The sequence below is a fragment of the Corythoichthys intestinalis genome, chromosome 2 (assembly GCF_030265065.1).
Source record: "Corythoichthys intestinalis isolate RoL2023-P3 chromosome 2, ASM3026506v1, whole genome shotgun sequence".
Classification (NCBI taxonomy): domain Eukaryota; kingdom Metazoa; phylum Chordata; class Actinopteri; order Syngnathiformes; family Syngnathidae; genus Corythoichthys; species Corythoichthys intestinalis.
In genome coordinates, this window is record NC_080396.1 from 65612569 (window position 1) to 65627375 (window position 14807).

At 38.5% G+C, this 14807-nt stretch overlaps 1 protein-coding gene across 2 annotated transcripts in view; it reads left to right on the top strand.

Annotated features, from left to right (window-relative positions):
• Positions 1-14807, top strand: part of prex1 (phosphatidylinositol-3,4,5-trisphosphate-dependent Rac exchange factor 1) — a 181534-nt gene that overhangs the window by 56790 nt on the left and 109937 nt on the right. For both annotated transcript variants that reach the window (XM_057856132.1, XM_057856142.1), the window contains exons 4-6: positions 4595-4699; positions 12186-12287; positions 14628-14789. In XM_057856132.1, coding sequence (XP_057712115.1) covers positions 4595-4699; positions 12186-12287; positions 14628-14789 — 369 coding nt within the window. The remainder of the gene's footprint in view (positions 1-4594; positions 4700-12185; positions 12288-14627; positions 14790-14807) is intronic.

The window sequence follows — 14807 nt, forward strand, 5'->3', positions numbered from 1 at the left end:
CCAGGCTGGAGTTTGCCAAAACTTACCTGAGAAAGCTAAAAACGTTTTGGAAGAATGTTCTCTGGTCAGATGAGACAAAAGTAGAGCTTTCTGGGAAAAGGCATCAACATAGAGTTTACACAACTATTGTGAAATTTTGGAAAATAAAGAGATTTTGATCCAAAAAAACATAGTTTACAGGAAAAAAAGGAGGCCTTCAGAGAAAAGAACACGGTCCCCACAGTCAAACATGGCGGAGGTTCCCTGATGTTTTGGGGCTACTTGCGGCCTCTGGCACTGGACTGCTTGACTGTGTACATTATGAAGTCTGAAAACTAACAACAAATTTTGCAGCATAATGTAGGGCCCAGTGTGAGAAAGCTGGGTCTCCCTCAGCGGTCATAGGTCTTCCAGCGGGACAATGACCCAAAACAAACTTCAAAAAGCACTAGAAAATGGTCTGAGAGAAAGCACTGGAGACTGGAGAGTCCAGACCTGAATCCCATTGAACACCTGTGGAAAGATCTGAAAATAGCACTTTGGAGAAGGCACCCTTCAAATCTCAGAGACCTGGAGCAGTTGGCCAAAGAATGGTCTAACATTCTAGCAGAGCATTGAAAGAAACTCATTGATGGATACCCGAAGCGGTTGTTCGCAGTTATTTTGTCTAAAGGTTGTGCTGCCAAGTATTAGGCTGAGGGTGCCAATACTTTAGTACAGCCCATTTTTGGAGTTTGTGTAAAGTGATAATGATTTATTTTTTACCCCATTCTCTTTTGTGTTTTTCATTGCAAGCAGAATAAATGAAGATATTACTACCAAAGCATTTGGAATTGCAATCATTTTCTGGGAGAAATTGAGCATTATCTGACAGAAATGCAGGGTGCCAATACTTTTGGCCAACAGTGTAATTGGTTTTAAAGACCTCTTTGCCCACTCAATAAATTGTCTTCTATTTTTAATAAAGCCATTTTCAGTTAAATGTTTGTGAGCCCTTTACCTTTTTAAGATTTAGCAGACACCATATTTTGGTCAAGAAATACTATATTATAACTCAAGTCTTTGATATCCTAATTGTCACTTAGGTTTATTTTTGAAAGTAGATGAATTCGGACGAATGTCATTAGCGTGAATGTGTGTCTGATGTGCGTGGCACAGTGTTTATGTGTTGTTCTTTGGATGTACTGAGCTTCCCCACACGCATCTCCTTTGTTGCTGCATATCTATTACACTTCCTTTTGCAGTCCATGACCTTTGTCACCTTCAGCACTGATAGCTCTCAGCCAGTTGGTCGACCCGGTCTACCACCCTCAGGTCGTAGCCCTTGACCCCAGGATGAGGTCAACACCATGACTGGGATTAAATTAACCTCCCACATTGTTCCATAAAACCAGCTGCCAATCACAACCGAGCGTTAAGATTCAAAGGCTGAGCGTTTTGTTGAGGAAGCACACTATATACTTATTCTTGGAGTCAAGAAATCACACTTAAAACCTCTGCATTTAGGGTTACTCCAACTCTACAAAGTCAGAAAAGTAATTGCATGTTGGACGAGAAATCTGAGGCGTCAATATTTGCTCAATCTGGGCGTCTCTTCTGTGAGTCCTCCAACACTCACGTCATTATATGTTCTGAACTACAGCCATTATGCTTTGACTTCTCAGAGCGTGACACAAGCTTCTAAACTAGCCTCAGAAATAACATTCCAGTGAAGAAGAATTTTAAATAAAGCTTTACGTTTATCAAAAAGTCATGGTACTATTCTGGGCACAAGTGGTGTCTTTCACCATCGGCCCAATGTTTTAAGTTTCACCAAATGAATAGATGAATACTTCTTTGCGTGTACTTGAGGTTACTCTGTTTGTTGACCTCCAAGGAAAGGAAATACTTCAGGATGGGCTTTGGTTGTCGGTATAATTTAACTGCAAAACTCTCTTGTTACTCCATGTTGTTTGTGCATAGAATAATGTTTTTGATGACTGTGATTGAGGAGACAAACAATTATTGCCGGTTGGTTGATGTCAGTTTGCTTGGTAAATTGTAAAACCTTCCACATTCCTACTTGGGGGTCCAGAGCTAAAACATAGTCTTATTCAATGAGTGGTTGACCTAAGATTTGTTCGAATTGTGATATTTTTCGTATTGGAAATGATTGATATGGAAATAATCAATACCAAAGTCAGCTGTTGCCAAAATGAAACTCAGCATGGGTAGGTATCACATTCTGACAGTATGGTGTCTTTGAGCAAAGATGTCATATACTGTTGTACAAAGTACTGCAACTACAAAAATTCAAAATTAAAATTAAAAATATTTGGGACTATTTTTTTTTCTCCACAACCTATTATATTCCTAAACAATATATAGAATATTTGGTATATTAATTAATTGTGTATAACTGCAATTTTTGGACATTAAGGTATACCTTACTATAGACCTTACCCCATCATGTTTGACAAGAAATCCATATTTGTTCTTACAGTTTATAAGCCGCACTAGACTATTAGCCACCATTTACACCAAAAGACTTGCAGCTCATTAGCTTGTAAAAATCCATAAATAAGCAGCGCTTACATTGAGGACGACCAAAGAGGTGGTTTATGGATGTAGTTAAAGAGGGTATGAAGGTAGTTGGTGTGAGAGCAGAAGAAGCAGATGACAGGGCTAGATGGAGTCAACTGACACACTGTGGCGACCCATGAAGGGAAAAGCTGAGAGGAAAAGAAGAAGACCATAATTTCCGGAAGATGAAGAACACCTGCATATAAAACCCCTTTCAGACTTCCCGCTAAAATTCCCGGGTAAGATGACGCTGGATTTACCCGTGTCATGTCTTACAGACCTGAGAAGATGTACTGGTAATTACCAGGGTTGGACACTTTCTGACTTATACCTTGTTGACTACTCAGTCTTCTCTGTGCGGGGATGGCGGGGGGGGGGGTGTTATAACTCGGACATTACGTCATTTTTGGTCTGCATCGGCGACAAAATATACCACACATTTCCAAAGATGGACGACGGACTGTCTATTTCTCAGCTCTAAGATCAAGTAGCAATTAAATTTCGTCATGTTTCCAGTTAAATTTTTCTTTCTAGTTTGCCATGTTGATGATTGCGTTGCTTTTTTACCGCTTTTCGTCTTACTTCGAAGGAAATGGAGATCAGCCCACCATGATATTTACGTCATCAGCCTACGCGTTGTGACCTGTGAATTAAACAACTGCTTTCACACATGCCGTGTCCCGGGTAAATCTTGGACATTATACTAGAACGCGACCTGGTTCATGTCAATGCCAGTCGACCCGGGAAATTCGTTTCCGACATAAAGGCTATAAGTTTAAATCCCGGGATGAAACCGGAGTTCAGCATATGTCTGAAATGGGTTTACGACGTATAAGACGCACTGCCCAAATTTCACAAAATGTAGATAAAAATTAATATATATGCCGCACCTGACTATAATCCGCAGGTGTCTATTTCCTGATAAAGGATATTTACATACAGAGATGTTATATAGAACTATTTGAACTATCAAAAATATCTTGATTAACCAAATATACACTTATCAGCACGCAAGTTTCGTACTCATTCATATGCAGCGGCCTGTCTCTCGGAGGAGCCAAACACAAGAACTCGTGTTAACCTTTAAAAGAATCCATAACTTAAAAAAAAAAAAAGGTCATGTATTTATAAGGATGAAAAAAATAAAATCCACTTTACCTTGCCTTCTAAACTTGGAGTGGATAAAGTCCTCTGAAAGATCTCCACCATAGCATCTGATGTACTGAGGCTCAGAGCTAAAAACTTAGTTGTGACTAGTATAGTAGCTTTGTTTGTTTTAGCACACTGAAGCAATACATCCTTTTATATCAAAGCAGAATCGAAACACCCAGGGCTAGCCTTCAACTGTTCCTCTGTAATGGGATCAATCATCGGTCGGAGCCTTCCTGGTCAGTAATGCCTTCTGAGTGCTTGATGAAAATGGCTCATCAGTGCTTGTATCACGTCCTCTTGTCGTAGCAAACACTGCATGTCCATCCCCTTCAAACTTCTTTTGTAGCGGCATATAGCCTCAGAAGGAGTCCTATTCTTCTATAAAATCCAGTTTTTGATGAAGTCTGACGAAGCTTCTGGCAAGCTTTGCGGTGCTTGTGTAGCAGCCCAGAGCCATGTCATGGCAAAATTTGGATATCCATTCTTTTAAAATATGTCAATTTATTCGTGGTGAGGTTTAAATGGCTCCTGTTGTTGCAGCAAGGATCTTCTCTTGTCAACAAATCGGCATGTACCTCAACCGTCACCCCATGAAATGCATGGTGTCTCGTTCCAACGACTGTAGCAAACTGGTATATTGTGTGTGCAATGCTTGGGATGTGAATAATGAATGACAAACTACTATATTTCCACAGGCCCATGTATCACATTACACATAAAGAGCAATGCATAAGTAGTCAAATGTAGCTAACCTTTGAGTACTCTTTATTTATAAAACAGTAATGTGCCTTTTCCGAAAATACTACATGTGATATTTCAATTTTAATAACTAGCAAAATGTGGTAACAAATTGTACACGTGCTGTCATTCCTATTGTGAATTTGTTTCTTCTGTTTGGCAGAGGGAAAGTTTCTCAGTGTACGGGGAGTACTGCAGTAATCATGAGAAGGCTCTGCGGCTTCTGATGGAGCTTAACAAGATACCCCACATCAGGACCTTCCTCCTGGTAAGAAGCCACAGTTGCCCTCAGCTTTAACGTCAATGCACAACTGCTCCACTTCCATCTTCTTCTCAATATGTATTTAGTTGGATTCTGTCGTTCTACCTATAATACATTGGGAAAAATGAGCTGATTGCATAGTACTTTAAAAAGCTTATTACCAACGCCAAGAATAACTTTAACCCTTTAAGGTCTGGGCCTATTTTGTCTGATTTTGCATGCCTTTGAAGTTGCCTTTATATTTCAAAGAAAGAATCGTTTACGATGGCCTGGTTTGGTCCCTTTTTTTGTGACACCTTGAACTTCATGTCCAAACTTTTGTTTCCTTCACTGACAAATTATAAATCATCATTTTGGGCTCAAAAAGACCAAAAATTCCAAAATCGTTTTGTCAAAATTTTTAATATTGATGTCCAATTGACAACCAAACATGCGTAACGAACCGTTTTGAAACTTTGTAATATTTATTCAACATGTTAGGATGAACATTCAACCAAAAAAATTTAGAATAAATAGTCTTATTTTTCACAATTCAACATAAACAACAGGTATAGCCATAGGCGTATTTTGCCTTTATACATGCGCTAGTCAAAACAGGTTATATACAGCAGACCAAACAGTGAAGAACAGTGAAAAAAAATATACCATCTAACACAAAAAGTGTTTAGAGGCCATCTCTTTATGAGTTTAGGTTTTGCGGCCCATCACCTGATGAAAACTATGTACACACAATCAAGCTTCTTGAACACACATTTATATACACAAATTGAGAAGACTGATTGTGGGAAATATATATATATATATATAACATTGGGAAAAAAAGCATTTTCAAAAATATTTACAATAAACAAGTTAAATTTTTTTAAGGCATGCCACTCCGAAAAGCAGTTTCGGCCTGGAATTAGACACAGGGCTACATCACACAGCCCACACTTCCATGGGGTGTCGGTCCTCTTTCAACCCTTCCATTTTCATTTCACTTTACTTTCATTGTCACTATAAATGTACATGAAAAAAAGTTAGTATTTATGAAAATAATAAAGTATAAAATAAAAATATATACAGCAATAAATAATAATGGAAATCTATATGTATGACAATAGAAAGAATACCATAGCTGAATATGTGCTACATCCCTAATCTTCATATAGAAAGAAGAACACCACAAATTATAAATTCCTGCCTGGTATACACACAGTGCACATACGACTTTGATCTGATATGCGCATTTTATTATTATATACACAAACACACACTTATATTGCATCAAAATTAACTTTGTCTTGCAATATCAAAAGAAACTTTCAAAAGAAACTTTTTCAGCACAAAAAAAAAGTGAGTTGGCTTACCTCTGCTCGTCGATGGCGTCACCCACGTGTTCAAATCCGTCACTATCTTCACTCGAGGACTCTTCCGAAGAAGATGATGATGACGAATTTGGACCATCCTCTTCCTCAAGTTGATCAAAAAGCACAATTGCTTGCACTAAATTTAGTTTTCCGTTCATTCTCAAAGTCACACAAAGTCGCTGCTCGATCCAAACGGCCGTTGCTCGCCACCTCGCTGCTTCAGAACACTCCTCCCTCTCGTTCGGTGGAACCTCGCACGGCAGTTAAATTTATTTAAAAAAGAAACGCATTTTGTGCTTCCACTGTGACTTCGAAAGGGTTCGTTTGATTTGTGTTTTTTTCATGGAGCTTCCGTTTTGAAAAAGGACAATAAATGATGGAAATATAGACATAAACAAATGATCCATGCAGCGTTTTAATGTTTTTTTGAGAGGACAATAAAACTATAAAACTTAAATGACAATATCTCACGTTTTAGTTGGTCGATTGACTTCAAATAATAACGAGAGTAAACCGCAACTTCCGCACTTTAAAACGAGACCAACCAACGGCATGTGGGTGACGTAATTAAAACGTGAGGGCGCTTCAAAGACGACGTGCGCTGAGGACGCGCCGGCGCGTCCTTCGACTCTCAAGGGTTAAACACAATACATCCATTTTTACATTTCACTTACTCCGACTTAATTCTGCTTATCTTTATGAACAGTTTATCTTAAATAGAGCGAAATACAGTATGTGGTGGTTGTCCTCACGCTTCACATAATTTGCTGTTCTCTATTGCCATCAACATCATCTGCCTCGCCGAATCGCTCTGTCACATATTCAGTCTTAATGTCATTTCTCTCCGGCTCTTTTTTCCTATCATTATGTCAAATCCATTTCCATGTTTTAGCACTTGCATAAAGAAACTGAGACCATAATATAGCTGTTCTTCCTGCCTGCACAGGATGGAACTGCCATCAAGGCCACTTTAATGTGATGCTCTTGTAGTGTTTCCGCTGCCAGCTGTTTCCATGTTTTGACACCCCAAATGTTGGCCCCAGACAATAAGCTCAAAGCAGTGAACAGGATTTGCTGGGGAAATTTTCAGCAGACTTCGGAGGGGGTGGGAAGATAGGAGGGCTGTGGGTCAGCCAGCTGTGTAGTGCTGGCAGCCTTGATGGGATTGGTAGAAAGAGCCAATACTCATGAGTTGGTCGCTGCCAGGTGTTTGAACCATAAGTCTGGAAACAGTGGGATGACAGTCACAACGTTTAGTCCTGACTTTTGACTCTAGTCCTCTAGCATTTTGCACAATTTCTGCTTAAAATATTATCAGAAATTGAGGGGGGGGGGGTCAAATAATACATACAGTAGGTGCAAGAAAAATTAAGAACTTCAGTCGTTTTGTGTAGACATGTACTGTTAGATAGAGCATGAAAACCAGGTGTCCTGTCATTCCAAGATAATATTCTAATATTACAAATGTATGTTTTGGCTACTCATTGTGAATTCGTTTGAGAGTGTGTTGATATCTACTATCACTTCGTAAAGTAGCTTATTATTCTAAAACAGTGACATACACATGCTAGCTTTGACCTCTGGGGGGAAAAAAATGACAACAATCTCCAGAATGTCGGAATGTACATTTTAAACTATCCAGCTTTACACACTGTTATAATGCATACATACAGAGCCAGCAAAAATAATGTGTCGATTTAAAAAAAAAAAAAAAAAAAATCTCATTTCACTTTAATTCCCAGCGGTTCAGTATTGTGACGAACTTACGCCCGATCAAAGACAACCTTATAGTCTATGCAGCCACTTGCTCTCCGTGGGGTGTAAACACACCTTGCTTGCAAACGGATAACTGTTGTTGATTGTCAGTTTTAGTACCCACCTTACGTTATAATACAAGATGACATGTTTCTGAAACCCCCAGCACCCGGCTAAGCACCGGGAGGGGTTGGGGGGGGGGACTCAAGAAAGAGAAAGTCACTGGAGGAATTGAGGGAAAGCAAAATCCAATATGAAAAGAAAAGGGAGAGAAATTTTCAGCATTAGTGGCGAGACAGCTGGAATTGGCTCTGCTACAATGAGACAAATAAACGAGGTTCATTGTGAGGTCTGCAGATAAATGCCAACTTATGCAGACAAGTAAGTTTGAGAAACTTTAACGCGTATGAAACCTATGGTATGAACCTAACGTGATAATCAATCCGCGTGACTGCTGTTAAAATAATATCGTCATCCCGACAGTCTAACTTGAAAATCCTTAGCCATAATTGCTATAGTCTTTTTGACTTCTAAATTGTTGCCACAACAACCGAGCTGAGGGAGACTTCCAGAGGGTGGTAAGGTGAAGACAGCTTCGCCCAGGCACGGGGCTATCCCGCGGGCCCGCCTACCCCTGGAGCTCCCAAGAAAAAAATGTTTTTGTGTGTGTGTATATTTCCCGAAAACATTAAAATATGTGTAAGTGGTCAGTGTAGTCAATTTGGGTTTAATAATGTACTGTATACTGGAGTGATTATGGAATGATTATGGAATTGGAATAGGACTGTTTGCACTAGATTCATGTTTTTTCACCGTTTTGCTGCACTTTTCATTAAATATACAGTACCTAAAAAAAAAATCAATATTATTCATTTTTTCAATCATATTGTTCTTTTTCGTGATTATTGGGTGTCAATAACTGATGCGTTGACCTAGGCTAGTAGTTTGATGGTTGGGCCAGTGGCTAATTTCCCTTATTGTCTACCCCTGCATGGGGTAGACAATGAATGCAAACTATATGATGAAAATTGGGTAGTTTCTGTTTGAAAACATTACTACGTTGATAATACAGTGCTTCATTAATTGGAGAACCATGTACATGGGTCCAGTCTATATATATATATACATATGTGTGTGTATATATATATATATATATATGTGTGTGTGTGTGTGTATATGTACAGTGGGGAGAACAAGTATTTGATACACTGCCAATGGGTTTTCCCATTGGCAGTGTATCAAATACTTGTTCTCCCCACTGTATATATATATATATATATATATATATATATATGTGTGTATATGTGGGAGGAAACTGGACTACCTGAAGAGAAACCATGCTGGTCGTGAGCAACGTGCAAACTTGTCATTGGAAGACCACAGTCTCAGATTCAAGCCCAACTGGAAATGGATCTTGTTAGTTTCAGGGTTCCAGTTGATTGAAATGAAAGTCACGCTGCTTCAAAGAGTTGCCATAAATCACACTGCTGGAATTGAATGTTGCTCTATTCCGTACAGTGTTGAATTCCATTCTCTTAATCTGGGCATTTTCATGATAATTGAAATAATTAACTCATAAAGGGAAGGGAGCCTCTGGAATTCTTTGGAAAATCAAGTGTTAATTGGTTGGAGGGAGAATAAGAAAAGTTGAAAGCAAAAAAGGAGGTCAGAGTAAAGAACTGAGAAAGAACTGGGGGAGTTCTTGCTTTAGGCTGGCAGATTATAAACAAGTAGGAAAAAAGTAAAAAGCTGAGCTTGACTGGAGTTAGAAAGTGGAGTGTTTAAGACAGATAGATTGGGAGAATTTTACAGTCTGCATTTAAGGATAAATTTCCCCGCGCAAATGTGGCACAATTATCCATGAACAAGTTCACTAAGAAAGTAAGGATGAATTTAGAAAACCCAAGTCTTTAAATTGGCCTGCCATTTCAGTTTAGAATTTAGAAATGTGCGCACTGCTTTTGTTGCAGTTTTTGTTCCATCATCACCATCACTAACTTTCCACTTTGTCAACCAGTTGTGATAATGTCCTAAAACAAAGAAAACGAGAGTAATGTACGTATGTCATTTCAGCGTTGTTTTTGGCAGCTCTTTTAATTTTTGTTTTAGTCAGTCTTTTGGACAAAAATGTTTATTAATCTTCATCATATTTTAGTCATTTGTAGTAATGTATTTGTCTTCCTCTAGTTTTAGTCGACGAAATCTCATACAAATTTTGTCTAGTTTTAGTCGGCAGTTACTCAAAATGTTTCTGTCTGTAAAATTCAAAAGTTTTAGTCCAAAAATAAAGGTTTCCAACAATTTTGAATGAACGTAGACATATGACATATATTGTAACGTCTACAAGGACAACACCAAATTGGTGATGATGATACACACTCAGCAGGAAAAGCATCATTTTCAGTTAAACCCATGGAAGCCAAAAACTGTATGTATTAGAAAAAAAAAAGAAAAGAAATGTCCGAGCGTTTAATCGTTGGAAGTCTAGGATTTTTTTTTTTTTTTAAAGCAATTCTTAGAGTGTAGCCTGAAGTTGCAAGCAATCCGTATTTCCAAGTAATGGCTCATTTACCAAACAAAACAGCTGAAGTAGTCTATTAGCTAAATGCTATTTCGCCAACTGGCTCTACTCTAGACTTACTGACCAGAAGAACCAAGTGGCTCTGCTTTAGACTGGCCAGTGTTTTAAGAGGACGCTCACCGTTCTGAAGCTACTACTCACACGAACACTACGCGTGCGCTAGGAGTTACATTTAGTGTCTGATGCTCAACCTTTAAAGGCTAAGACAGCATTACATATTCTCTCTTGCCAAGATAAGAAAACAAATCCTTACCGTGCTTCCAAACAAGACTGAGTGCAGTCTAGCTTTAGACACATCCTAAACTCCGGTCAGGAGAGCGAGGGAGAAGCGCAGTTCATCTCACATGAGTGAAACGACCCAAACACTGCTACGATGCAAGCTGATGTACTCCACGTACAATATGAAAATGTCACGAATTCTGAACATATGACAGAAACTATGCCACATTTTCGTCTTGTTGTCGAAATATCTTGAACAGATATTAGGTCAAAGAGCAATGTAATGCATTATGGGAAATCCCGAAGCAGTCTAGGCCTATTGCAGGATAACAAAGAGATGATTCTGGACAAGTCTTAGCCAGCCTTAAGTATAAGCCTTACCAAAATGGAACTCTTAAATATAGAGATTGTCCCTGCCCATCAGACTGAGATGGGAAAAATCTAGAAGATGGTTCCGCAGGAGCATAACTTTATTACTGAGGGCCTCTGTTTTAGCTTTAACTACATATAACTACAAGAAGACCGGTACTTCCATAGGACAAAAAGCGAAACAGGAAGATTGATTTTTGTTTTAGATATTACAGTATATTATACGTTATATAGGTATTTGACATAAACACATGACCATATTATGTTGCTGGTCAAAACTTTGGCAAAACATTGGTGTTTATAACACAAAAACTACAGTAACTGTATTAATGTTGAGATAAAGGGGTTAGAAAACAGTGCCAAGTTAAACTCTTCACATCACACTATTGCTTAAAATGTAACATTTTTGCAACCTCAAAGTTGCATAGCTCAAATTCCTTTCCAAAGATAATAAAACATTTGTCTCATATTGGCATGCTTTGAATCGAGGGCATGACTAGCGCTGTATAAACATGTAACAATATGCGTATAAAAAGATATTTAGAAAATGTGGCACTCCCCTGGATTTGCTCCCAACATGAATGGCTTACAGTCCTGCAACTGGAAATGTTACACATCTTCTACTGCTGCAACAGGAATTGAAATGAAAACAGTTCATCACAAAGTCAGAGGTTATCGCTAGAACAGAAAAATAAACAAGCAAGTCAAAACCTTGGAGCTTTATAAAAACTGTATTTCTTGACAGCCGCCCTTCATCTTTATCATGTTCTTATACAATTAAGTCCTGTTTTTAAATACTATAAATGTATTGTATTGTATTGTATTCTATTCTATTCTATTCTATTCTATTCTATTCTATTCTATTCTATTCTATTCTATTCTATTCTACAATGCATTACAGTCTATTTCTGCCCTGTGGTTTGATATATTTGATGCAAGAGTGAACTGAGTCATAATATTGGTCATGGAACAAATCCAATGTGAAAGTCACTCTAATTGCCATAACTTCTTCTTGGCCCGTGCTATACACTTGTTTCCTTAATTAAAATGGATGTCTTTTTGAAGACATTAGAATTCTTATTGTACTTTGTAGTTTAAGTATTTACATCTCTCCTTCCATGTTTTGAAAGTATGAGTATTAATGTTTTGGAAAGCAGTGCTCCATGTTATTTGTATGTTCATTTGCATGTGATTTTATGTCATTTCATCTCTTTCTCAGCACTGTATGCTACTGGGAGGGAAGAAGAGCACAGATATTCCCTTAGAAGGCTATCTTCTCACTCCCATCCAGAGGATCTGCAAGTACCCTCTGCTACTGAAGGTATTTATTTATTTATTTATTTATTTTTAAGTTTTAAAAACTGCACCAATTGTGTTTTTGTTTCATGCTCAAACATTTTAATGTAGTAGTTTAGTGTAGTATGCAGCAGTTTGAATGTACAGTATTTCTATTTTGCTTTCAGCTGTCCATGTAAAGGAACGATTAATATGCACATTTCAGTGGAAAGAATCTGGTGTAATAAATTGAAAAATTCGGCAGACATACAGTATTATCCGTTTTGGTACTATTTTAGCTGATCAAATGTGAGCATCCCAGATTGTCCATCATTCCTCTGGCATCGGTACTACCCTTTGTCACATGCATCTGTGTTTGAGTCTCTCAGTGTATATGTGCATGATATAAATGTAACCTCTGCCATTTTTTGTTTTAAACATCATCAGAGGTCTAAGAAATGAGCCATTTCAATACATAAGTACTTCGAGCAACTATCTTTCAAAGGAGGGGCATCAGGGGCTGACTGGGGTAGTAGAGTAGCCCGGGAGTTATTGAAAGACATGCCCACTTCATGGATGGTGTTGGAAGCCATCCAGCCGGCAACACAAGTACATGTACCTTGATAAAAAAAAAAAGAAAACCGCATTTGATGTTGTTTTGGACAAAAATCATGTCGTAAACAATAACCCGAGCAATTAATTAGCCTAGAGCGGGGGTGTACAAACTATTCCACATAGGGCCACAGTGGGTGCTGGAATTCATTCTATAAAAACAAGATGACACCTTTTCAACAATCTGGTGTCTTACAAGTGTAATCAGTTGATTACAGTCAGGTGCAGCTTGTTTTAGCAGAAACGTAATTGGTTAAACTCTCTGTGCTCGATTGGTAGCAACAAAAACCAGGACCCACAGCAGCCCTTGAGGACTGGTTTGGACACCCCTGGGCCTCACGATTTACTTACAACAGTGATTTTAATACAAACAGGTCATTGATACAATAAACTATAGCACAAGTAAACTGTTTGAGAACTGTAACTTGATCGAAATACACATTTAGGACTCTTTAATTCAAATTTGATAAATATCGGAGAAGTAACAATGCATCGTTTTGAGTTCGTGAGTAGACAGAGAGGTGCACTACTACTAATATTTACCAACCATGACCAGAATTTCATCAGAATAGCTGATTTACAGTACCACAAAAAAATAGACCTGTGACCTATAACCAGATCAAAGTTCACATGAAGGACGTATAATTCATTTTTCTAAATATTGCTCCACTAAAAATGCAGTGTTGAGTATGTCAGCAGTCAGAGAGGTTAACTACTAAAAATCACCAACCTTGGCCACAACTTATTCAAAATTGTGGATTTACCGTACCACAAAAATGAGAACTGTAAACTGATCAAAGCATACATGTAGGACTTTTTATTCATTTTTCTAAATATTGGTGCAGCGAAAATGCATAGTATTTTGTATGTGAGTAGTCACAGAGCTCTACTATTAATATTCACCAACCTTGGCCGGAATTTATTCAAATTTGTGGATTTACAGTGGCACAAAAATGAGAACTGTAACCTACCATCTACTAAAACGACCCGTTGCTAAGACGAATCACATATTATTGCACTGACGTGACAGCGCACATAACTCACATGTAGATGGAGCGGTTTTAAGATCAGGTGACTGTATTTTCTTTATTAAATGATGACAATGGCGCCGTTACATATTTAAGAGTTCTGAGAGTGTTTTAAAGAGTTGGGAGCACACTGCCTTGTCACTCAGTCGGAATGCATTTACCGTAATACTTAGATTACGTGAGTGCGCTATTTTTAGTGTCGGCTCATTTGACCACGGTAGCACCAACGTCCGCTAGCTTGAACGCAGTTACCAACTCCTACTTATTTTTCACCCAATACTTATTTTTCCTGTGTACATGTATAATATGTTGGGTCTCGGTTCGTACATGTGCAGTGACACCAAACCCTACTTATTTTAGGAATTATGACGCTACTTATTTCTCCCAACACCGGCCCAACGGGGAAATCCCCGGTATCCCTGTATGCCAATCAGTCCTTGAAGGGCATTTATACTAAGTGTTGTCTGTCACTTAACTCACTTTAAGTAATTACTGAATTACAGTACTTGAGGAAGGTCGGAGAACTTAATGCCATTAGACTTTGTTTATTTACCGTATGTCAACAAAGTTATATACATTAACATTTGGCCTTACCTGACTGTTGGTGTGCAACTTTTTGACAAGATTTTTAATGCAATGGAGCCTTTTTTAGGTTCTAGGCAGTCTATGTCTTATCACAGGTTTTTTAGGATTGTGAAATATGTGCTCTTAGTTACATCCTGCTTCTCACGCATCTCCACACTCAGGAGTTACTGAAGAGGACCCCTAAGAAGCATACTGACTATCCTGCTGTTGAGGAGGCTCTGCAGGCCATGAAGGCTGTCTGCTCCAACATCAATGAGACTAAGCGGCAGATGGAGAAACTGGAAGCCTTGGAACAGCTGCAGTCTCACATTGAAGGCTGGGAGGTGAGAACAAGGACAGAG